Here is a 27,689-nt window from a genome sequence, read left to right on the forward strand (position 1 = left end):
AATAAAAGGTAACATCTTTTTTCGTATTTGGCACTATATATTCCTTTTCGCGTTCGTGCCTTTTCCTACATAAATGAAATATATATATGGGCCCAATTTCTTTCATGAGGGTATTCCTTTTAAAGTAGTTATCCCTCGAGTGCTTTGACAGAATAAATTATCTCTTAGAGACCATTACGATTAACAGAACATAAAACGTAAAAAATAAACTGCACTCTTGCTGAGATTCGAGCCACAAATTTCCACTTTGCTAGCTGTATGGATTACCAGTTACATCAAGAGAGTGCGCATGAGGGAATGCGAAATTCTTAGCAAATCTTTTCTTTCAATAACAGAAATATTAAATGAAGACAGTAATGTAAATAGCATAACAGAAAACAAAACCAAAAATAAATAAGAACATAATCTTTTGATTTCTTAAAAGATCTTATCATAGAAAAAATTGTGTGGAACTCCGTTTTTTTATTCCAAATAAAAGTATAGATTTATTTTTAACTACATTATAATTTACTTACACGTATAATTTTTAATACTCATTACAGCAAGAGAATATTTGCTTTTGATGATGACTAAATAACCTGAAAGACCGCGGGAGTGCCGCAGGAGAAACGTGTTAAAATCTGAACTCATAGCTCTGTATAGAATAGCCTTTCGTGCAAATTTAGTTCTCTTCTACATTGTGTACATTGTCTACAGGGCATGATTAAGAATTTTAGAGCTCCTAAATACTTAAAAGGTTTTGGTGCCCTCGCATAATACATTTACAGTATGATGCCTGTTTTTCACAATTCTTCTCAGACTTGGTTTAGCGGAATCATAGTGTAGGGTTATTATTTGAAAGTAACCAGTTTGTAAGGATCCTAAGTTTTACTAACGTTTATTTTGTTTTAAATCTTTACTATCACTTCTTATTTTCTACTTCCGGCCAGAATTAAAAGTTTTAACTTATTTATGCAAATTATTCTTGCTAACGCCAAGTACTTAAGTTGTGGCTTTTTGCCAAGCAAGAGAGAGGAAGGAGTTATTAGAAGCAGGCCGCTTGCCATAGTAGTTTTACTCGGTTGCTGGTTGCCTTAAAGGCCAGAGGTTTAGTCCTCTTGATAAGTTCAAACGTATCGTAGGTTTAGCAGCTCTCTGTACTACATACGGATTTTTGTTAAATAACGGCCAATCTTAAAGTTAGGCACTTGTATATTAATCCAAAGTTAGTTTTAGTTAAAATTTTAGTTAGTAGTTTTATATTCTTACGTTCAGACCACAGGTGGTTGGTCTCTGTATTCCGAAGTTCGGAAATCTCTGTAAAGATAGAAAAATAAAGGGTTTCGTATACCCTTCCTGTGTGTATTGTCTACTTCACAATTTATTGAACATAGCTTGAGTAAGCTCCCTGTTCCGAGTCAGGACAGTTCATGTTTCCAAGGCAAGTAAAGAGGAACACAAGTCCTGATAAGTTATTTATAATTCCATTTTTACTATAACTCCTTTTTTCCTTTCGTCACCAGAAATAGAAATAGTTTAGAGAATATTAGAGTTTTTTGGATTTATAAAGAGCGTGTTTCTGCCTTTCGAGGCCACGTTACTTCAGTTCTTCAATCTCTGGTAAGTTTATAATTATTCGGTTCGCTATTTGCTGCCAAAATTTCGATTTCAAATTTCAAAATTTAAACTTTTATGATAGTTTGAAGTTTGAGCCAACTTATGTTTAATTCAAATTATGTAGCCTTTGACTATTAGTCACAGTTTTAAATTTGAATTTGACTGTTATTTTAGTTGTAACGCCACAAGCGGTAGTTGATGCTGTAAGCACACCTAATGCATTTGTGTTCAAAGTTTGTGTTTAAATAAAAAGGTTTATTTTAAAAATCTTTCCAAGACTTTATAGTTAATTTCAGATACCGCGCTAATCCGCTTTACCTATGTCAGGAGTTTGAAACTAATTTATGCTACCAAAGCAAGTCAAACTCTTTAATGCATTCCATGGCAAGACGAACAAACCGAATGAGAATCCCCTCTTCATAAGTTCTTAGAACCTTTTTATGGTATTCCCTATACTTGGTGCCCTAAGCATTGGCTTATTTTGCTTAATCCAGTTCTGCATTGGTAGCTGAGATTGTTCATACAGGGACAATCTCCGGGAACAATCGTGTACGTGGTTGAGAACAAATGGAGTGACTGCTCAGGCGGAATTTTTGGTTCTGACTTCTGTGAAGAACCATTAGTTGTTCATTGTGAATGTGATTCATACAAGGAAAAAGAAGAATAGGTGTACAAAAAAATGCATTACCACTCTAAACCAAAACTCTCAAGCTGGATTTATGAGAGCCCTCCGCAAAGAAGTCTTCAAGATACTGCTTCCCAATACAGTGACGAATAGCCACTGCACAGCAACCAAATATAATTATCAAATTATCAAAAATAGCAGTCTTTAAAAGTTCTAGTCACCGAAGTTAAGATTTCGGGAAGTTTCTTCCAAATAAAGCAATGAGCGAATTAACAGTGAAAATTTTCATTAAATTACCGACGTCTATGATAAAGAGAAATCACCTGGCTGCAACAATCGTCGACGAGAAATGTTGGCAAATATATTTTAGTGTCACTATGTATCAATAGTCCATCACCAATATATATTACGTTTCATAGCTATGAAGCTAATCTTCATTCGTCCATCATCACCATGTAAGCACCGTTTCGACCAGCACGAGCAGTAATCTAACGACAGGAGAAACCACCTTCTTTCGATCAGGTTAATTCCTTTTTTAAAACTCGCCAGTTTTCATAATGTCTCATTTTTCTTCGAGGCTTGTTTCCATATATGTGTTGAGCAGCCAATCCAATGCATTTACACGCTGTTCAGAATTTCGTTTTTGCCATCTTCTTTTATATCCGCCGAGACCGTTTTGAATCTAATTTTCACATGCATCATACTTACGCATGCAATTAAATTTATAACTACTATTTTCGTTTCGCATGTTAAACACCCAGTCTGACCAATTCCTGGTCGATCCGATGATTTTCTTAATTTTGCAACTTGTCTGATCACCAATATATTATCAATGTATTGTCAGCGTTATTCGAATGTCTTTTAAAGATTATTTATACTCGAAAAATGCCCATTTTATCTAATATTTAGAGTTTAATGAATTTTACTTATTGAGATGGGTTAAGATTAATTTTTTAATTAGTTTCTTCAACTATGAGCATTCATTTCGACTCATCCAAATTTTCTAATCATCTAAGTCGAGTTATTGAAGTTTTATTGCATTTACTTAATAAGTATTGAAATGTCTTATATAAAGTCTTGTTAAATCTCCTACATTCAGTTTTTCAGTTTTCACTATTACAGTCCTGTTTTCATTTTGACTCTTACTTTCATCTGGTGTGGCCAGGCTGCGCCCAGGTTCTAATTTTTATTTGACACAGTCTTTGAATTACTTCTTTTCTTCCATTCCGCTTTCCCCCAAAACATATCCTGTTTCATGCGAGAGGGAACAAGACGTATGAAAATATTTTCAAACAAAAGCAAAAAAGAAACGGAAAAAAACTGGAGCTCCAATTTATAGCCATAACGGATATAATCTCGGGGGATACAAAGAGCAAAAATCGAGCGGTGTAACGTGCTTTGAATAGAAAACGAGTTTATAAAATGAGACGTTTCTTTTTTATGCTCCCTTAACTGTGGCTGATATCGCATGGGAGGAATATTAAACTACAATATATTTTATTTTATATTGTCTGCATGAGTCAAAAAAAAAAAAGTCTTGAAGTCAACTGGCCTTGAAAAGTCTCTGATAACAGCCCCAGAGAAATGCGTGTTAGTGGAAGGAATATAGTATTTGATAACCAAACCTACGAATGAAATATGTTAGTGGAAATGATAAGAAATCCTTTCTTCCCTACAGTAAAAGTTTTGGCAAACTTCCATTGTCTAAATGCCAGCTAACTTTTCTTTTCTCTCTGTGTGTAAGTGATATAGAAATTTCACTTTCCGTGACTAATTTTTTATTTAATATTTTATGGTTTAATAAAAAAGATTTTATTAATATTGATTTTCCTTCTAAGTGCAAACCAAATATAATAGTTCCGCTTTATGACGCTGTTTGATATATCAGCTTTTCGATGTTACAGTAGTGCTGTCTTAAATACTACATGTAATAACACAGTTTTGGATTCAACAATGTAGTCATTCTTCAAAAGTTTGTCCCCGTGAAAAGCAGATCTGCCAACAACCGAATGGATGGAGACCTCTAAATATTCGTAGTTCAAACCCAATTTCATGTCATGACGAATAAGCTTCTTGTTTTCTAATATGTAAAGGCTATGTAGGGTTGCTTCAACAACCTTGTTCTTTCTTGCTGAAATCTTTTCTAAATGGCGTGTTTTGCCTGTTCTGTTGGCTTTATAATGAAGATCTAACTCGAAAGTTCTAACCCGAAATGTAATGAATGAAACTGTGTTTTTAATAAACAACTGCTTTGAATTATGCAAACCAAATTACTATGCTCAAAGGAACGGAAGTTATATCTTCATGGGGATTTTGAAGGGAAATTGCTTATAAAAATTTTATGCGTAGAAAAAGCACGAAAATATTTTACAGTCAGTCCCTTTCAACCCCCAGAAGAGAACTTGTAATGAATCTTTAGTACTTCGCTGCTTTAATCATTAGATCATTAGTTACTCTATTTTAAACACACAGTCAAATCTTACTTTATCAGCCTTCATTTAAACTCACAATAATGCTGCAAAAAAGCTGTTGAGCTTTCGTTTCAGAGAGTCTATCACTTTGAATAAACTCACCACTAATTTTAGGCATTGATTATTGGAGAGGTCAAACAACAAGAATCAGCGTAATATTTGCAAATTTTGTAGGACTAGTTTCGGTGGTTTACCTATAGAACCAGCTTCCTCAGCTGCGTAAGTGCAAATGAACGAATTAAGATATGGTGATAAGATAAGAATGGTTAGACAGGAGTTAACTACTGGCGCCATCTATTGATGAAACAAGAAAACTAACACATAATTTCTTTAAAGCTGAAAGTAAAGATGGTTTGGAATCAGGGTCGTTAACTAGAATAGAAAGAGGTTTTTGAAAAATTTTGGCTGCAAAAAAGTTGGATTTTCGAACCAACAATGCTGAGTAATAGAGAATTTCTGTGTTTGCTTTTTCCTAACATATGCCTCATATTCTTTAACGTCTTGACAGTCCTCTTAAGGCTGTCTTACTTTGAATTATGTAAATTAAACTATATTAGCAAGGAATCCTGTAAATACCCCAGGAATTTATATCCGAAATAGGGTCCTTAAGTAGAGAACTGAGAATTTTATTGTTAGGAGAAAAAACGACCTGAAAGTTAAATTTCTGTAAAATGCGAGTAATTTTATAGCTAATCGATGGAAAGAAAGGAATGACAGCAGAATTCTTATAATCTCCTAAAACATGAGTGATGATGTGTTGAGAATTTTCTGACTGCTTGGTTAATAACGTTGGGTGAAAAGCCCCTGTCAAAAGCAACTGCTTTTAAATAATTTAGTTCTTCATCAAGAGCCACTTTGGAGGAGCAAACTTAAAGTGCACGGAAAACAAAGGAATTAAACGAAGCTAACTTCTGTTTAGTCGGATGACAGGATCATTTCGCTATGAATTTATCTCAAGCACATATACTAACTACCTTTTGCAATGTTTGGGTATTCTGAAGCGATTACTGAAGAGAAATTGCCTTGTATGACTCAAGCATGATTCCTTCACCACAATGTGACAAAGTGGGTAAGTTTAATAAACACTGATAATCCGACCCGGAAGGAAGATCCGATGAATGGGCTGACTGAGATTTTCGTAGTTCTTTGATGCGTATACCCGTAAATACGAGAAAGTTTCCATCAGGAAATCTTCCTCGAAAGCACATCTTCCGTACTAAGCATATCGCCTTCTTTTAATGAACGTATTGGCGATATATATACAAAATTCAGATACTCACATGGAATAGAGATTCAGATGCCGTTGTACAGTGACAACTTTTCTCAGGTGTCTGAAGAGTGATATGCCTGGCATTATCGAAGTACATATTGTGATGAGAAAAAAGCTCTAATTTTAAGGTTTAGAAACGTTCGTCTTTGTGATGGATATTTTATGTTTAATTTTAATGTCACATGAATAAGCTTTACACCAACATGCATTCTAAAAAAGATTTGTTAATGCCTCATTATTGGATGAAGTCATACAGTCACACCAATAAAAAATGAGAAATTTTTTTTTTTAATCTGAAAGGTTTCAGATTTTAAATTGCGTCGAAAGGGGCATTTTTTTAATGTTTTGTGTATTACCTTTATTTATTAAATATCATGTTCTTTACACTTAAACCATAAAATTCAGCTCAATAGCAATGTCGCAAAATAATTTTAAAATGAGCCTATCTTTAGAATTTCCGATAAACAGTTCCGCGCCCACTGGAGATAAAAAGGTTCCCCCTCCCCGCCATAGAATGTTGCCATTGCTCGCTTTTATATAGCTGAGTGTGTTACTCAAAAATTCGTTAGAAGTTTTACAAAATTTTACTAGATTTTATGATCAAAGCCTGAACTAAAGAGAAATCAAAACTATGTACTATTAAAGAAACTAAACAGCTTCCATGAATAACAAGCAACGATCTTCATTGTGCTCAGTCATGTCTTTCGCCCTACATTAGTAAATACATCAACTCGTTTTGAAAAATATGATGAAAATGCTGGAAATTATTGGAGTTTTAAAATTAAACAAACATTACTTTGAATGAAGAGCAAGAATAATATCAGTTTAAGCAAAATTGGTTAAAACATACAGAAATTTTAATCATTTAAATATGAGTTTTAAACGTGACTTAACAGGCATCCCATCAAAATTTAAATTTTTTTATTATCTAATTTATGTTCATTTAAACATTAGGATTTACTTAACAGATACACGGCGTAAATTAAAATAATAAGTTTTCCTATAATCGAATTTGTTAGAAATTGTAGTCGTTTTGCTCGTAGAAATATTTTTAAATAAGTGATTTTCAATAAGTAAACATTCATATTATTGGTGTGTGTATAAAAATGCTTATTTATGTCAATTATTGGGTAAAAAGAAATGATCGCATTGCGTGCTAGTTAATAGTAATAATAACATGCATTTTATGTATTTTAGTAAAATTTTATACATTTTACTACTTTACTGATAATTTTTTTCCTTATATTACTGCTGCTCAGTTAATGCAAAGCAACTAAGGCAATGGTAAGTGATATACTCTTTCATATATCTTTTGAAACTGCTTTTATTGAATATGCATTATTGACGAAAGATGTTACCAATAAATCCTCAGTTGAAAAATCCACTTTCTAAAACTGTAAATTATGAAGTATATTGTAAAATAATAATTCTACTCATTTTCATTTAATATAATAATGAGAGGTTTTCGTCAAATTTGCTTCTATTTGGCATTCTATTTTACTATCCTATCTTTTTTTACTGTAAAATAAAAGCTCACCCAGGTTAAGTTATGTCCAAGTGCACAGCTAATTTGTAAAAAACAAAGTTAAAGGAGAAAATGGGAGCTGACAATAAATAAGTTAAATAAATAATTTCGGTTACTCGTAAAACTCACAATAACTTACAATATTCGTAAGAACTAACAATTTTCGTAAGGAAATATTCAAAGTAGTGCTGTATTGAAAAAGTATGTGACGAGGAGATAGGCAAGTAAATCGAGCTTAATTATTAGTCGTTCACATGCTTAGAAACTTGGCTACTAAAAAGTGCATTTGAACATGAATAAAAGTTTTGATGCATAGAGTCGTAGCTAGGGTTTTCAGCGCCCAGGAACAACTGAAGATTTCGCGCCCCCTACTGCTTGCCAAGGATGGAAAACATTTAATTCTAAAATGTCGTAACATCAGTTTGGCGCCCCTTGGATTCTGCGCCCGGGGACAGATGTTCCCCCATGCCCCCCCTCTATCTACGCCCCTGATATGCATAGAGTCGTAGCTAGGGTTTTCAGCGCCCAGGGACAACTGAAGATTTCGCGCCCCCCACTGCTTGCCAAGGATGGAAAACATTTAATTCTAAAATGTCGTAACATCAGTTTGGCGCCCCTTGGATTCTGCGCCCGGGGACAGATGTCCCCCCTTGCCCCCTCTATCTACGCCCCTGCATGCATAAAATATACAAACACATAAGTTATTGTTTGTATGTCACGTGTCGTTTTCCTTTGGTGACCAATTACGGTTCTTTAACAAAATGAGTTTTCGTATTTATTACTGCTGCGCTGAATTCAGAATTTTATGAAACAGATGTTTTAAGATCTTAAAACATCTGTTTAAGATATCTGTTCTGTTAACAGATATCAGAAAAATTTTGGGGAGTTGATAAACTTTCAAGATCTTCACAAATTATCATTCTTTACCTTTCCAGTCGACATCAAACAAATGCAGGTAAATTTAAGAATTCTTAAATTGACTGAACGCAAGTCTTCCTCATTTCCCATAAAAATTTAAACAGTGTCTATTTATATGTTAGGAATTTACATTCTTTTTTTTTTTTTTCAAACTTTAATATACAAAATGACAGTGTTTCAAAGTACTTTCAACAAGAAATCCACGAGGCAATGAAAACGGGAAATGCTGCAAAAAATTTGTCTTTTCAGATAAGCAATAAAAACAGTAGAAATTTCAAACGAAGTTCTGGAACAATGGGCATAAAATAAATCTAGTGTTACAATAAAAATACCAGAGAAAAAAATTGAAGACGCATTCACAGTTTCATAATGGATAAAATGGCAAATAAAAAATGTAATAAAAGCAAATAGTTTGAAGATGAATAATTGGGTGTTTCTTTATCAGCTGCTGTGTTCCTTATGTTAATTCTATTTCCAACTTAAATCATGAGATAATTGCATTCAGATCTTATTAATGTCTGTATTTTCCGTTTAGCAGTTGTGGGTTTGAATAAAATCTTGTTGAAATAACCAAGTTCTGGAACATACAGTACAGTAATTTCTGTTGACTGAGAGATGTATATTAAATCAAATGCTTTGTGCCTTCATAAAAGATAATTTCCATTAAATGAATTGGTATGCATATGTAAATGTTTATATATATATATATATAATACTGTCTTTGTTTTGGTAAATCTTTTAGTGAGAAAATATAATACAATTTCACAGATCTTGTTCTTGTATCAAATTTAATTATGAGCAAATTAGACAAAAAAGAGGAGAATGCATAAATGTTGACTAGATTCAGAAAAACAAACTCCCCAATAGAATCTACGCAGTTATAGAACTGGCTTAATAAATGTCTTGAGATTTTTAAAGAGCATTCTTTATCTGGTGGAATTAGCAGCATTTTCCTGAGAATATTATTCTCGTGCTAAAATTAGGATGAAAGAGATAATGTAATTGGATAATAAGTTTTTAATTTTTGCTGTCGTTCATTTTACCCAGCTCTCCACTAATTAAACTGTTTCTCAATTTATTGAGAGAGAAAGTATTAATCGCATTAACTCGAGAATTATGTAGTGCTTGCCAATCATTGCAGCATTATTTAAATCTTGATATTCTCATAGCATTAAAGCGATTTAATTAAATTGTTTGCATGTCTGAAGAGATTATACAGGAATTACAAATGGCTGTTACACATTTTCTGGTAGTAAATATCAACAAAATTATCCTTTTAAATTCAAGAAAGAAGAATTCAAACGAATGCGCATAATATTTGCACAAAATTCAAGTAACAGAATGGAAAGTTTCGTTTTGAAATATGTTCCTATTGATATACAAACGTCTTTTATAAAAGGCCAAAAAAAAAAAAAATAAAACCCATTAAAATCGCAAGAAATTTAGCGGTATCAAATATGCTCTATAAAAAATTAGCATTTTCTGAAACTAGTAAACTACCGCAATTTCGGTTGAGATGGCTTTTTTTAAAGTTAATAACGCTTTTTTTTTGGCACTATTTAAAAGCAATAACGGTATGCACTTGAAGGGCTTTGATTTATAATTTGTTTTGTTCATATTTTAATAAAAATTTGCTAGAATTTCTACGTTCATAATCATTAAATGAGTGAAAGGTTTGAAATTAACAGGGCTGGGCGGGTGAGTTTTCAAAGATCTTCACTGTCTAAATAATGGACGATTTTTTTTTTCTTTTTTTTTTTTTTCTTTTTTTTTTTTTTTTTTTTTTTGCTATTTTTTCTATTATTTATTCGTTTGTAATATTAATTTTATAGTCATGTGTTGATCTGACATTTTGAGATATTGAAGCTGAATTTTGCATGAAGTATTATTTAAAATTTCTAAAGTTGTATTGTCTAATTTTAACAATTTCTATTATTTATTGAGTGTTTAATTCATAACTCATATTAATTTAATAAATTCATATTTCATATGAATTAGTGATTCCGAAAGCCAGCCATATCGTCTACAGAAGCAATTTTAGTATGCAAGGCAAAGCACCTGGATTTTCAATCCACCGTTTGCTCATTTAAAGCTGAAAGAATTGGATTACCTAAGGTTTTATCAAAATCATCTGAAAATAAAGCTTTTCCTTAGTGGTGAGTGTTAAAATAAACTGGGATAGGTCACTTGTGACCCATCCCAGTTTCGTACACACTTGTTTTCGTACGTGATATTAGATGATCGCAATTTCGATACACATGACTTCTTGTAATTATTTTTCGAATTTCAAAAACTCCATTTCCAAAGCTTTTAATTTTGATCCAAGTCATATAAATAAATATTAATCATTATTCTGCTAAAAATGCTATCACATTTTCATTATTAGTCTATCTCAGGCGCCAAATGTTGGGCCACATTATTTGCCTGGAGGAAAATGCTTTTATTTTAATTGTAGAGTGATATTAAGATTTGTTTACTACATATAAAACGTAATAGACTTATTAAAAAAATATGTTTCTTCCCTCCTGATTCCGTTTGTACTTAACCGCAGAATCTTAAAACCTCAAAGTATTTTATCTTTATTAAGTTTTATTTATGTTATTTATATACTGCAGTGGATATATTTAAGAGTTTGCAACATACTTTAGAAATACAGGTCTACAATACATACACTTCAAATGTGTGTATTGTAGTCCTGTATTTCTAATGTAAATTTGAAATGTACCATATTTTAGTCCGGCATTTCAAATAATCGAATTTATATATATAATATAATATTATATTTATATATATAATATAATTATATAGTATAATATATTGTTAAAAGTATTTCACGTATTATAACAATTTATACATTAAAGGAAAAGAAAATTCGTTGATTTTTCCCGTACATCATAAATGTTCAGTGTGTCCCTTTGTCGTCATCGCAGCAGCAATATTGCGTTTTATGAGGTCTGCCAGTGTTGTTGCCAGTGACGTTATATAAGCAAAGTCCTTAACGTACATTCAGAGGAAGAAAAAAACACTTGATATTAATCAGGACACCTGGAAGGGAATTATGCGTATGAACCTTATACACGACCACAGTTTGGATGCATACGTTGTGATACTTTCATGCGAACGTGATACTTTGATACGAACGTGATTATGCAGGGTTTCTACTGCGGCAGCAGTACTTCTCTGCAACCTGAGGTGTTTCCACAATGGGTATGGTGATGAGGTTAACATGAGTAGATCCCAAGATGGGATATAAGCATTCAAAAGAAAGGAAATGACCCAAAACCATGGCTTTCGGACATGAAGAATCTGCTGGAGATCTTGGAGAAGACCAGTACTTCTAAAAGTCGTTACCCACTGAATATTGAACTGACGATCTGCGGCTCTGTAGGTCTATGCTCCATCCGTTCGGTACTCTATTGATGCTCGATGCTTGTGAAAATATGAAGTGACTAAGAAGCAGATCAGCAACTTGTGTGGAGAAAGCGCCCAAAGTCCGACGTGGGATGAGATAGCTTTAGCTGTTTTGATGTAACATATTAAAGACATGAGCTGTGAAGGGCCGAGCAAAGTAGTCGTCATCGATTATTACATAGTTTAGCACGTCAGAAAAATCAGCAAAGTGGTTATGGATGGCTTTTTGATAAAAACTTTCGTTCAATTTGTTGAGGTGGGTCGTAACGTAGTCGATGTTCAGATCTCTATGAAGATTTTTGTTCCTGATGAAGTAAGGTGCTCCAGTAATTAGTCGTAAACATTTATTTTGGATGGTTTGCAGTTTTTTAATTTCGTTGCGTTTTGCATTTGCCCAGATAGGCGAGGCACATGAAAAGATGGGGCAGATGATGGTGGTATAAATATGCTTTTTCCTGGTCAGGCTGAGTCCTGAGTTTTCTGAGAGTAGAAAATAAAGTTTACGCATGATAGCGTAGAATTTTCCTCTGGTAGTATTGATGTGCGCTGACCAAGAGAAGGATCTATTAAAGGTGACTGAACTTGTTTTTCGAAGAGATAAACAAAGCTATTAATAGTATCCCTGAGCTTGTATCTTCTGATGAGGAGGATTTGGGACTTATCAGGATTTATGTGTGTTCTCCACGTTCCATACCAATTTTCTACTTCTGTCATTTTTCGTTGTAACTGAAGGATTGCCTTGTGGGGTTAAACACACCGCATATAGAATATTTGATGTGTATTTAAGGAAAAAGTGGTGAGTGTCCGATTCTTTTTATTTATCAATTATTATTTTAAGTGTAATACTATTAAAGCAAAATATTTTGAAATTCAATTAATCATTTGTAGTATCCTTGTATATTAATAAAACTATTGTAATTTTTAGGTTAATTTAATTAAAAAAAAGTTGTTACAAAGATTTAACTTTTGACCTCTAGAACTGCCCACGTTAACCATCAAAAAGCAAAATCATATCATTCTTAGCCATATCGAAGTTCTTCCAAACTGTATTCGTCAATGCCTCCTTTTAACGAGTATAGATGGATGATTTTTGTTTGTTGAGCCTTTCTCTGGGAAGCTGTTATACTGAACGATAAAGCTGAAAACACATGATGAAATATTAAACATATACGAAAATACAATGCACGTAAGGCACATCTCAAGAATACTCATTACTTTCTTAGGTTGGAAATCCTTTCAGCGAATGTTATAAATATCACTTAATTTCCTCTTAAAACAATTAACAATATTTTAATGTAAGCTGTACTGCAGAATTTTTGGATTCACTAAATTTGTGCAATATCCAGAAAATTTTACGAGTATGTTTTTGATTGTTTTTAAAATATATTCAAGAGTTTTTGACACGACTCATATTCCGGTAATAAATATATTAATATAAATGTCATCTCCTGAAGATAACATACCCACCAAACAAAGATTTCACATTCTGCATACAGCTCATTGAGACAACAAGTTTTAATTGCAAAATGCGCATTAATTTCTGAAAAATGCAAACCATAAGATGATTAAGAGATGTTGGAATTTCGAACTCACTGATTTTAATAACATGCATATTGAAAATCACGTCTGTGTTTTGATTCACTAGTAATTTCTAAATGCTTATTGCATTTGATTATGTACAGTGATGAACAGTATTTATAATACCAATTTTGTTCTATTTTTTTCTAAAATATTGTATCTTTTCTTCTTGACTTGACATATAGCAGTTAAGATGTTTCCTCCACTTACGCATTTAACTGAAATACTATAAACTATGTACAAAAAACATTATCGGCTGGATACGCAATTTTGCTTTCACTTTGAAACGTAATTTTATTGCAATAAATAAGATTTAAATATGTTTCATGCTCTGGGGGCCCAGAGCTATCGTTTACTACAAGCATAATATTAATAATTAATACAAGCATAATATGTACAGACAAATACACCTTTATATACGTACAATACCTTTTATATATTGCCGAAAGTAATTAGAAGTGAAAAAAATATTTTTATTTTCCAAAAGTAATAAGGATTTCTATTGGACTTTATGATTTGACCCAGTGAATTTCTTGTCTATATATGTCTACTGGGTGTTTCTTCATTTCGCAAATCAATTTTTTTCAGCGAAATTTTAAAAGAAGACATTCTTAGTCGGAAATGCTAGTAGACTATATGTACGGAAAGGCTTCTTGCAGTCGATCTCACTTACGTGATTCGATATCCTTTATATGAATCGTTGAAAACTGATGATACTGAGAGTAGTTTCCATTGTTTGGGGCACCACTAAAGACACGATAAGCAAAATAATAATAATAATAATAATAAATGAATTCATTATTTAGTTTCAACACTAAGCATATTGCCTGGGTTCCTTCAGTTTATGCAGTTTCTTGTCTTATTTTATTGCTTCACGAGTGCCACTAGAATTCCACTTTCGAAAGGCATCTGCCATAACGACCAATATTCCTTTGTAAGAACTGTTCCTAAAATGGTATTACAAAATTACAAAATTATGCTTCCTTCCAATTACATAAATTTAGCATTCCATGTTGTAGTAGTATTTACTGGAATTTAAGGTTTTGATAAGCATTTACGTCTAGCAAAATCATCAAATACTGGTATCTTCAGGCATTGTAATTACAAGAGTAAGAACGATATAAAAGAGTCGTATATATGTAGGAAAAACATCACTATTAAACATCTAAATTTGTGCAATATCCAGAAAATTTTACGAGTATGTTTTTGATTGTTTTTAAAATATATTCAAGAGTTTTTGACACAACTCATATTTTGCTAGCTTATCTCTTCCGGTAATAAATATATTAATATAAATGTCATCTCCTGAAGATAACATACCCACCAAACAAAGATTTCACATTCTGCATCACTACTAAAATTTATCGAGTTATTTCTAAATTAAGATTTATTTAGAAAAATTAAAATGAAAAGAAAAGAAAAAGGAATAATAATGACAACATTTTCACACGTTTGCAGTCGTCAACTTTAGCGTCTCAGCGCTCATCTAGATGGCGCTTTAACATTATCTGACAGACAGACAGACAGATGTCTTGTTTTGCACCCGCTAAGTCTTTCTGCAGATACATTTCCTTGCCTACCTCAGTTATTACAGTTACAGTTGCCTGGCCATTTCCTCCATATATTTTTAAAATGTAGTAAACACAGACGTTTGCGGCAATATTTTCGACTCCTACTTTAATCAGTTCAGTGGCACTGAGTTGCAGTTTGGTTACTGCTCACGTGGAAATTCACTTTAGCAACATAATATATCTTAAAAGAGTCCATGTGTTATTTCATAACAAATACTAAAAACCTCACTGAGCTGATTTTGCTGTCATGAATTGCAGCGATAATGATCTCTTTCCGGGATTGTGTCAACATACCAGTGGCTGAGTGAATAAAGGCATTGCGCAGTGGTAGTTCGATTCAGGTTCGAATCATGACAAAGGGATTGGCTACATGAATGGTTTCGTAGTTTTCTCGATGTGTAATTGAATGTGACCCAGTTTTCCTTAAACAGTTCTTCACGAAGGTATACCTATTCTTAGATAATTTTTGTGTTCTTTGGTGTACTCAAATAACCTAACTTAAACTGAATTGTGCTTAGCTTATCAGTGTGCAGTTCCCTTCGTCATGCTTCAAAACAGAATGTCTGGGATACTGATACATGAAGACCTTAGCGATCTTTAAGGAACTTGGTCTGAACTGTCATAGCCATTTTAGAAGAGTTATAAAACCTTTTTTTCAAATGTGATGAACACAGTACTGCATTTTGATCGATAAACTTTCTGTTACTTGAAAACGCTGACTTTAAACTTGGTTAATTTCATCATGATGGGTTAATTTCATCATGATGCTTCAAAACAGAATGTCTGGGATACTGATACATGAAGACCTTGGCGATCTTTAAGGAACTTGGTCTGAACAGTCATAGCCATTTTAGAAGAGTTATAAAACCTTTTTTTCAAATGTGATGAACACAGTACTGCATTTTGATCGATAAACTTTCTGTTACTTGAAAACGCTGACTTTAAACTTGGTTGATTTCATCATGATGGGGTAATTCCTTACACTTCCAAAAAATGCGTGCCAGTTTTATAAACATTTCTGAAAATCATATTAGTTTCAAATAACTACCGATAGATATAAGAATCAATCATTAGTCAGCAGCTGAAAGAAAATGCCAAAGCCAAAATTGGCAACAACAGTCACAATTAGCTTGTTAGTTTATTGCAAACTTGGAGTGCTGGGTTACCAAGCACCGACAGGAAGAAAACAGCTACATCCAGCATTTGTTTGTGATGCTGTATGTTGTATCTTTCGATGTATGCATTGTAGTGACAGTAGGTATCTTTGTAAGCAGGAGACTTGAAAAATGAGCAACGCCTTCGCCGGGAATCGAACCATGAACGTCTGGAATACGTGCCCAGCGTGCAGACCACCATACCCCGAAGACACGCAAATAAGGCGGGAGAAATACCTTATAGCATTACCAGCATTATATTGACTACCTTCCTAATATATTATGTTTATAAAAAATTATGACCTCCTACTACAACGAATTTCGATCTCATTTTAATATTTGGTAATTAACTTTGTCTCTCAGACTATATTACTATCATAATTCATTTCTAACTTTAATTTTATGTATGTTTATTTTATGAAGTACTTACTAGAGAAGATCACGTATTGCAAAAAGAAGAATTTAAAAGTATTTATCTTTTCTAACTTAAAGTTAGGAAAATAATTATTTTTTCCAGTAGAGAATTATGTTTCATATCATACAATTCTATCCCGTTTCTAAATTAAATCTTCATTGAAACTTTCAAAGCAAATGTACAATAAATTTAACAAAACTGTATACATCATTGTAAAGCATCATTGGCACTGCACATATAGCACATAGGCTATCACATTACTTACGAAATGTGCGTGAGTAAAATTGCAAAACTCTGAGTGCGTATCGAATGAACTTATTAAAATATCACTGCAGTTTACCCTGATCACAATTTGAAAAATTTTATCCTTTCATTACCAGCCAAGAAAACGGGGCATGTATCATGTAATTTACACATATTTTTGCTGCTTCATAATACTAAAAATGTATGACATTTATTTTCAGGTACAAAGATTTTATTCAGGATTGTCCATCCGGATATATGACAAAAGAAGTGAGTACTCATACCATATACAGCAGGCAATATAATATTTTTGCTGCTATAAACTTAATATTTCATCATTTTATATCCTACGCAGAAAGTAATGTGTTATTTTGTGTGTGAAAAAGAACTTCATGGTCGTTTCAGTTTTCTAGTGAAGTGGTATTGTGATATTGCCATAAGCGACATTTTTAGAGATTATTACTATATAAATGCATATTAATTTAATAAACGAAGATCTAGTATGGTTAACACAATTTTTAGATTTCAGTGTTTTAATACAAGTTCTTATATTAGAAAAAAAATGAAATGCATGTAGATCCAAAAATGAGGAAACTTATCTTTTACCCGCTTTTATCCATCCGATTTCTTTAAATGTACTTCAAATGCGTATTTACAACGACCATCAAAATTCCATATGCTTCGAGTTTTATTAACTGTCGAATTTCTCTTGCGAATTTTTGTTATTTGTCAAACTAATTGTGGTTGAGTTTTAATCTTTACACAGTTAGATAGATAAAAAAATAATCAAGCTTTCAAGTATTCATTCTAATCCGACGCAAGATAACATTCAGTTCATTTGAATTTCTGTATGATTTAGATATCTGATCTTATCATCAATTATGGTCTGGGTTATTCAAAATGAAGGCTTAAATTTTTTGATTTAAAAATACCGAACTTTTAAATCAAAAAAGAATTTTTAAATCAAAAAATTTAATCCTTGCTTATCATTGCTTACTTCCTCCTCATCCTGGTTATTTGTTTCGCATTGTTATTCAGGTTCCTTTTGATTCTCTCTATCAAGCATGTTTTGCTGAAAACATTCTGTAACCTGCACCATGTTTTTGATTCATATTTCTGACATTTCGTCAAGCATTTTCAACCATTAAGCACCAAACATGATTTCAACAGAGTTCCAAGATATTGCCTCTGTATCGGGAGAACTGTTTTCTTTACAATAGCAGGAAACCGTTCTTTTATCCATGAATTAACGTTAATCCTGCAATTTTACTTAAGGTTTCAATATAGAGATCTCCTGAATTATTCATGAGTTTCATCCAGAAAATTAGTAGTCAAGGTTTTATTCAAGTACTAGTCTTAGAATATTTTGGGGGTAACTATGCACAGGTAATCGGAGGACGGATAATTTAGAGTTCAGCATATTGTGCTGGTAATTTACTGTTAATAATTCACATAAATAATATATTGTCAGTTTCTGTTTTTATTAACTAAATAATTTCTTATTGGTTACCAAAATCATTTACAAAAAGAAAAATTTATGTTCTTTTCCAACATTATCAATATAATGATAAAAAATTATATTCCAAGCGAGTTTAATAAACTGCTGACATTCGTATTTAAGATTATTCAATTTATGTAGTAATTTGAAAAAATTTTAATTGAAAAAAATGCTATTTATGGGATGCAATGGTCTAAATAAATATTAGTTTTCTAATATGCATTCTGCGATCATATATATTTTAATTTTGAGTATGCTATCTCATAGCCATGCAGAACATTTATTCATATAGGATCTTTATAGGGAACATTTGGTCTCAAACTAACACACATGCAGCCACAGCAGTTTTACAATACCCGCGAATACATTCCCCGTTAATTAGAATTAGTATGACATTAATTATTATGGAAAAAATTAAGAAAAGGTTTTAATGAATTTGAGTGCAGTTTTACGTTATTTTCAGAACCATTAAAATCGAGCGTGAGTAATCGCCCCAGAAAATCTGCAGATGCAGATAATTAATTTCTACTGAAATATAAATCTTATTCAGAGATATAGAGATTAAATTTTTTCGCCCTTGTCAAAAGATAAATACCATCAGCTACAAATTTTTTGTAATGAGAATAATCGCTTTTTTAGTGCAAATAAGAGTTAGCACAGAAGAGCTATTAGTCTCGAAACGGTATTTTGCATCGAATAACTATAAACGACTGTATTACTTTTCAAATTGTCGCCGCCAAGTGTTATCGTCTGGTACTATATTTAAAGAAACTAAGTCTACATGAGCGTATGTATGTTTCTCGCATTGTTCGAAAACAACGGTACCTAGAGTCACAAGAATTTGTTTTATTGCCTATTTCATATTTTGTAAAACTTTAAGGAATTTTTTATTGAAACCTCAGCAGTTTCAAAGCGATTAATGGCACCATTATAGGGAATAAAACACTTTTTCCTCCAGTGCGCGAGACTATCTATCGAAAATTCTAAAGATATAGTATTTTTAATTGTTTTTAGCCCAAATAGTCTCGAGTGTCTGTAAACGAAACAAAAGCTCGTTCGGCGTAATGTAAAATTTGAAAGCTTTCCGATTGTTTTGTTAGGGGAAGGGAATATATTTATATGTGAACAGTTTATTTTTTTGGCCGTTAAAAGTCAAATCTCTAAATAAAGGCTAAAAAAAAACAGAAAGAACTAGACTGACCGACGAGCTTGTATTGGTGATAAAGATAGTTTCCAGTAACTTTTCGCCAAGATCACAAATTTTATCAAAATCGAAACATCATGAAGTATAGCTGAAATTTGTAGTTATAAATAAAGAAGTTTATATATTAATTTACATACAAATATATGTGCTTTTTCGGAATATGAAAAAAATTTCATATATAAAAGAAAGATATTGGTTTGTTGTTATTTATTCTCAATTTCTGTTCAACCTGAAAGGTTTTCGTATTTTGTTTGCTAACTCTAACTAATAAGTATTTTGTTTGCTAACTAATAAGTAACTCTAACTAATAAGCTAAGTCTAACTCTAACTAATAAGTAAATTATTTAAAGGTTTATTCAACATATTAGAATTATTTGAAATAAACTTTTGACTTAACGTTTAATATTTAGCTGACAATACGTTTGAATTACAAAGTGCAACCAGCAGAAATTTCTACCATTTACCAACCTCTAGATTTCAGAAAAAAATTAGTATAAATAGGATTTTTTTCCTTTGCATGATAGTTATTGCTGTTTATGCATGTTTTGGTAAAAACTTAATAAATAAAGCTTAAAATTTAGTTTAAAAAAGGTGTTTTGTTAAAGAAAAAGCCTTCCATTTTGATTTTAAAAAGTCCCGTCAGCTGTTTTCAAATTTTGCATTCGGCCTGCATGTAATATTTAATTTTGAGACCTAGAGCACTGATATAAGAAACTCATTTACTGCTAAATTAGTCACAATACTACTTTTAAAATTTAATAAATAAGTTTTAACTCACATTATTACTGAAAGAATTAAATTGTATCTCAAGGTAACAATATTATGAATGATGCAATTTAATTTCAAAACCTAATTTTAAAGTAAAGTTATTAACATTAAGCAGGGAAAATTGCAGAATGTTTGCCAAAGATAAATATTGCAGTTTAGCATGTTTTTCAATATCTTTCAAAATGATTTATATTTACTTTTTTATTTTTATCACAGGAATTCAAACACATTTATGGCCAGTTTTTCCCGTCTGGTGATCCAACTCGTTTTGTAGATTACGTCTTCAATGTTTTCGACATCGATAAGGTATGGGAATTTTGATAAATATTATTTAAAAAGAACAGGTTTTGTATTTCTGATTTCAATATTTTAAGCAGAGTGTAAGTGTAAAAGTTTGAACCGCTTCTTCCAATTTTCCGAAATGAGATTCACTACATCTTTCAAAAAAAGATAGTATCTTGTTTTCTCTTTTTCACGTGTTTCCCTTTAATTCGTATTTTACAAAACATTGGCATTATAAAAGTTATAAACAAACGTTAAAGATACAAATTAGCCAAATTAGCAACGAGGATCATCCTAACATGCATAAATTTGCAAGACTATAGTTTTTAAGTTTAAACAGAACCTTTTCCTTCAGCTACAGAAAACTTTAACGTATCTTTAGCTTTGACATTATCACGGAACTGCACTAAAAGATTTTGTTCTGTTAAAAGAGATGATAAGAGAGTTAGTTGCCTTTCTCTCCATGTATGTGCTCATCGGAATTCGAGGGATTACGCTTGCAGAAATAAATGAAGAAAGGTTTGTGAACCAATAGGAACCAATATCTTAATTCAGAAGTCAAACAACAAAAATCAGCGTTTTGTTGTTTGACTTCTGAATTAATATTTATTCAGCGTGTTATTGTGTCTTAACCAATATCTTGTTAATACATGAAGAGTGTTTTCCTGAACCAGTTTTCTAAATAATATTTTATGTACGGCAACCTTGTTCTGTGCTTTCCCATAAGTTTCTGCTATGTATTATTGCTTTACGCTTTACAGCGTAATTTAGATTCAGTTTTAGCTTCTGTGCTTGGAGAGATCGCGTTCCTCCCTTTCTGCTGTTCCGTCAGAAGTCCGCTCCTTGTTCAAGCTCTAAATGGTATCTGAAAAACTCCACATACATACTCTGAGAGAACGTAGGAGAGCATCGATATCAGCCATATTTACACATGGAAGCTGGTTTGGAAACATAAATGACGTTGTAACGCCAACTCTCCAGCTCGGCATTTTAGGCTTTCGAGTTAAAACTTGCGATGGCGTAATGCATCGTTTTGCGAAAGCTGAGTTGGCAGACATTAACTTTGTACATGAATAGTTGACGGTAATGGGCGAGCTATTTTAAGAATTTTTCAGAAAGGTTATCCAAGAACCCAACCAAGTGTGTGCTAAATGATTGCACATTTATATCAGGACCTGTGTGAACATAGAACCTTTCAGAGTTAATATGCAGGGGCGAACTGGTGCACGATCTACCAGAACTATCACGGAAAACTTTATGCTGCATGCTACAATTTTCTTGGCACAAGTATGCCTGTAGCTGCCGCTGCGGTGGGAGCATCTCAAGCCACTCCATGAAGTATTGTGTACACAACAGATTTATATATATTGCGTCTGCAATTCTTCCAATTAGTGTAGATTAGAGATGGATAGAACCGCTGTTTTATGGAATCGGATCAGAATCGCTGGTTTATTGAAATGAATGGATTATTTTTTATGACCGACATTTCACTAAAAATAAATATAAAGAACAGAAACGTAAACTCAATAAGTCTTAATTACCCATTATTTACTCCAAATAAAGATTTAACAGTCGGCCTCTATTTGAGGGCGTACAGCAAAGCCTCCACTTAGGCTTAAAATGTAAGAAATAAGAACTAACTAATGACAAACTAAAGACATTTAGCCGAAGCTTACACAAGTCTAAAGTAGTTGGCCTGTAATATCAAGTTAGCAAGCGAACTACCAAAAAGCACGTAAAACTGCCGAGCGTATTAACAGCTTAGAGAGAAGTAGCCCAAAGGCGTAGGCATGCTACTCAGGAATCCTGATTCTCTCTAGCGAAGTCGAACTTGATTCAAATACTATTCTCCTTCTCATTTGCATTCAACGCAATTTTAAAAACTCTGGCAGGGAGTTGTAAGCTGAAGCTAGGAGAGACAGAAAAGAGATACAAACTTATATAAAATTAAAATATACCTTACACTATAATGAATATGGGGGTCGTCCTTCTCTGCAATGCATATAAATGGGCCCAGGAGAATCCGCAGGCTAAATTATCCGTGCTTTGATGGCTAACACCGCTTCTCCAAGAATGTGCCGGCGGGTAATAAGGGTGCATGTTAAGTGACTTATGCCTGTTACTACTCAACGCTCGAAAGTATCAGACTCCTTAGGAGGAGTTTCTGTATCATTTATTGAAAGACAGTTACTTGACTATGCATTTCCGTTTGTAGTTCCATCATGTATGGTGTCCAGCTTATTGCACCATTCGTGTATGTGCATACTTTGACCCGACCGGATCGATTATTTGGGTACGATGGATCTGTTCATGATCCCCACATCACCTAATTTATCTCTAATCAGTTTCTTTCTGCGAGGAACCATCAAGGCTATTGTGTAATACCAGTTGCTTTTTCTCGTCACAAGAATCGCCATCACCACTATTAATATCCACGAAACTCCAGGTATCTGGAGGAATGTTTAGAAATCCATGCAGCGTGGGCGTTATGCGTACATCACTACGAATGATCAGAACTTACGAAACCATATTCTTGCGTTTGTCAATTATTTTACTATTACGTTTAGCCAAATACATCGCGTTGCACCGCTTTAGGTATTGAATTCTTGAAAGGCCTTTATATCTCTTTTAACGTCTAGGGCTATTGTGTCCGGTCATGCTTTTCTGTCTGAATATGATCCATGCTCTCTACTTTTCCTGAAAGTTTTTACTTGCGGTTTTGAGAAACTTCCTATATCTGCTTTAATCCAGTGGATCATGAATTCTTTTTCCTAGAGTGACTTTTAATAGATCTAAAATTTCTTGTTGTGCTGCGGTCAATGCTGGGGATTGGCTAGTGCATAAAGAGAGACAAATGTTTTTTAACATGCATAAAATAGAACTTATAATGCATAAAATAGAATTCATATGGTTTTATTTAACTATAACAATAGCTTTAGAGTTAAAGAAATTCGACAGTATTTAAAAGAATCAAGCTCTGCATTCGAATTAACTTTAGAAGTATAAAGCATAAAAAATATGTTGCATAGATATGAATGAATGCAGCAAACGATTTTGTTCAAAAATGAATTTCATTAACTAGAATCTTTTCGATTCATAATGCAATCTTACAGCCAGCTACTCTTCGTCAGCACACAGACCATCAGACAATACTTGCGATACCACATCTCTGTAATGATTGAATATCAACAGACACTTAGCCCAGAGAAGTGCATTTTTTTAATATTATTATATTTCTCTTCTGTCTGAATGTAAAGACTTTATTTGTGCATCTGACTTGCTCTTATTTGAATTAAATGTTGTATTTTCTTCCACAGAATGGTGTGATAACATTTAAAGAATTCATATTAGCCATATCCATCACAACGAGAGGTACAATTGAAGAAAAACTCAATTGTGAGTGTACTGATATTTTATAGTTTCTTTATTTTAGTGCTATGTCTATCACGTAAACAAGTGAGTGTATTGAATAATGCAAATTATAAAATTATTCTAATCTAAAAATTATTTTAAAATACTTCTTTTAAAATTATTTCTTTGAAAAGTTAGACACCTGCATTTTAATTTACATCATTCTAGAAAATAATTTGTATGAGCAACTCAATAAATTTGAACCAAAATAACATTTTTCAGTTTATTTTATTCACATTTCGTAGTGTTATTTAAGTTTCAAGATAATACTAATTCTGTCATTTTAAAGTTTTTTTTTTTTTTTTTTTTTTTTTTTTTTTTTTTTAAGTTTAGATAGTTTTATTTTGTTTACTCTTGCGGAAGAAGGTTATAATGATTTCGTTTTGGGTAGGGGGAACTTATTTCAGAGGGAGAGGGTTTTTTTTTTTTTTTTCAAAGCCCAAAGGGACGTTAGGCCCAAAGAGCATGTTAGTCTCAAAATAGCATTTTGCGTCGTTTCACACTTTCTGCGTTGGTTCACTTTTCCAACTGTTGCCACCAAATATTATCGCCATGTATAATAATTAAAGGAAGTAAATAATAAAGAATCTGCATAAATGCATGAATATTTCTAAATTGTGAAAATTTCATTGTGAATAAACAGCGGTACCTAGAGCCATCAAATTTTGAATAACGTAGACCTCCAACAGAACATGGGCACTTGGAAGCCCGAATTTTGAATTTGTTTTATTATCTACTTCATATTTCCTAAAACTTCAACGAATTTTTGATTAACAAACTCTACGATTTCAATGTGAGCATTAATAACATTTTGGGAAGCTTTTTGAAGCATTAGAACCGAGTTATAATAATATCGGTTAATTTTATATTCTCAATCCCTTACTGGTAGTAGTATTCAAACGCTTAGAAAGTTATTAACGTAGTTGTTGAATGCTTTTACAAGCATCCTACTTCCGAATAATGAAGTACAGAATTTGTTTTAAATTTAGCTCAGCACTAACAGCATAACCTAGTTGGGAAACGATCATTGTTCAAGGGAGATGTAATGGAAAAAATTTTTAGTGCGTAAAAAGCCGTTAATTTCTGAAACAGACTAAAACTTAGAATGTATTTCCAGCGCATTTAAAATGAAGGGAATGGGAAAGCCACCGAAGAATAAAGTGACTTTTCTAAAAGGCCGTTATCATTCCCGCTGAAAATGGCTGTAGGATAAACATTTGCGAGCGGAAAGTGCTTCCAAAGAGTGGACATCTCATCACGCTAGGGAATAAAATTCTACGACAAAACTCTTTTATGCAATTTTCACTATCCGCCCTTGTTATCTGTATTTTTATGTGCGCAACCTTTGCTATAACTTTTTGAAGGGGAAGAAGTTGAGGTGCCTCTCTCAAAATTTGTTATTATCGCCTGTTACCGCAGAAGTTTGCATGAAAAATGTAGACTCATAAAACGCTTGGGAAACTGTCTAAAAGTTTTGGTAATATAGTTTTTTTAATAAAAATTAATTAATAAGCCAAATGCTAACTTTTGAAACATGGAAACAATACAGTTGGCTTGTTAATAGACTCGTGGATATCGACAGCAAAACTAAAGAATGAAGTTTGTTTTCACTTGAACAACACTGAAAAAATAGCGTTTTTTTAACCGTAATTCACTCGATACAAGTGGCTACACATAATCAGTACTTAGTTCATATGATACTTACTTAGTTCTTATGATACTATTTATGTTATTTAAATTCATATGGTAAATCTTAGACTGATTTTAAAAGAGCTAAATAAAAATATAGGTAACTTGTTGCCAATTAGTGAGCACGTTATTATTCGGTATTGAAGTAAGTATTATATAGTATTAGAATTATCTTTTATTACTTACGATCATGATACAAATATTTTAAAAAAAATTATAAATTAGGTGCATTAAAATATTACGCCAGTTAGCAGTGTTATAAATCATATCAATTAGACATAGTATAAGTTACATCAAATAAATACGTTATTAAAGAATAAAGATATAAATTAATAAAAACATTTTTTTATTTTTGCATTTAATTTGTTCAGTGTCTAAAAAAAGTATAATTTTAATTTTAATGATAAATTTTAAGACTCATGTAAAGGCGAAAACTTCGAGAACTGGCTATTAACTGGGTCTGACAGAATGGAAACAGCGTGGAAATTGCCAGTTTAAGCGACTGATATAGTTTAAGCGACCGATAGTTAAGCAAGAGAGGCATATTCGTATCTTGAAAATGATTTGAGATTCGGAAGTTTGAATTTTCATACGTTTCTAGTTACGATAATCTTATGAATTCTAACTTGGAAAACAGTCAAACATTTATGTCAAAACTTTTCAACGATCAGTTTGTTTAAATGTATATTAATCTAGTGCGCTATAAAATGTTGTTTCTCTATTCGTACTGGGCCTTCTCTATGGAAAATCTCTATGGAAAAAAAAAATTACTTGTACTTGATAAATCATATTAAATTTTAAGCGTCCCCGTTAGAGCAACCGTTAAAATATAAACCTCCTCAGAATTATTATTATTATTATTATTAGTCCAAAGAGGCTATGTCCCTAAAGGACTATTGTTAACGGCGTATAACTTTTCAAATCGTTGCCACCCAATACTATCGCCCTGTATTATATTTGAAGAAATTAAATAATGAAGAATTTGCATGAATGTATGTATGTTTCTGGCATTGTGATAAAACAACGGTACCTAGAGCCATCCACTTTTAAATGACGTAATCCTACTGCCACTATGGACATCTCAAAGCCCAAATTTGAAATTTGGAATTTGTTTTATTATCGATTTCGCATTTTGTAAAACTTTAACGAATTTTTGATTAACAAACTCAACGATTTAAAAGCGAGCGATGGTAACACTGTACGGGGTAAAAAACCTTTTTATCTCCAACGCGCGGAACTGTGCATCGGAAATTCTAAAGATAGGCTCATTTTAAAATTATTTTGGGACATAAAATAATTTTAAAATTAATTGTTGAACTGAATTTTATGGTTTAAGTGCAAAGAACATGACATTTAATAAATAAAGGTAACACACAAAACGTTAAAAAATGCCGTCTTTATTATTATTATTTATTTAATTTTTTCTGCTTACTAAACCATACAAAATAATTTCTATACATTTTTAGATTATAAAAGCAAAACTTTTTAAAGCGTCAAAATTAGTACTATCAGGATTGGGATATTAAGAAATATACTCTCCAGTTCTAAAGCTGTGAGGATCTAACACTCTTTCATGGAAAACTGAAGTAAACGTGATTTATAATTAAGTGGTATGCAGCTATGTTAGTAATATGACGTTATCTTTAACGCTTAAATGGTGAAAGAATATTCAAATAAATACTCATTAGAGGGAAAAGAGTACTGTCATTATAGCAACATGTAATTCCTAATAAACGATAAGGAAACTCCATTGGAAATCCTCTGAGTGAAAAGAACTACTACGCGAATAATCTCAAATTATCCCTCTTTTGATCTGAAACGATTGCCAAATATCTTCTGTGGGTCGGGAGAAAAGGAGAAAGAGCTCCTAGTAATTACGGGAGAACAAAGAAACTGCAATAAAGAAAAAGATGCGAAAATCGTTACCTACAGAAAACTACAACAAAGCCTCAAGAGAAGTATAGTGACAAAGGAAAGAAATGGCCCTCATAATATATACTCCGACAAAACGGCGAGGAATACGTGGGGGGAAATATTGTCTTCTTTAGTTGATCTCTGAA

At 32.4% G+C, this 27,689-nt stretch overlaps 1 protein-coding gene across 3 annotated transcripts in view; it reads left to right on the forward strand.

Moving 5' to 3' along the window:
• Nucleotides 1-27,689, forward strand: part of LOC118185170 (uncharacterized) — a 121,082-nt gene that overhangs the window by 78,300 nt on the left and 15,093 nt on the right. The window contains exons 2-5 of one of the 3 annotated variants that reach the window (XM_085822376.1): nucleotides 10,404-10,561; nucleotides 16,999-17,047; nucleotides 20,464-20,553; nucleotides 23,847-23,925. In XM_085822376.1, coding sequence (XP_085678502.1) covers nucleotides 17,036-17,047; nucleotides 20,464-20,553; nucleotides 23,847-23,925 — 181 coding nt within the window. In that variant the 5' untranslated portion in view covers nucleotides 10,404-10,561; nucleotides 16,999-17,035. Of the gene's footprint in view, nucleotides 1-7,221; nucleotides 7,247-10,403; nucleotides 10,562-16,998; nucleotides 17,048-20,463; nucleotides 20,554-23,846; nucleotides 23,926-27,689 lie in introns of all 3 variants that reach the window. The other 2 variants (XM_035354981.2, XM_035354982.2) reach the window with 2 other exon arrangements.

Source organism: Stegodyphus dumicola, chromosome 8 (genome assembly GCF_044657685.1).
Source record: "Stegodyphus dumicola isolate Sdum_Otavi_A_Nest chromosome 8, ASM4465768v1".
Classification (NCBI taxonomy): Eukaryota; Metazoa; Arthropoda; class Arachnida; order Araneae; family Eresidae; genus Stegodyphus; species Stegodyphus dumicola.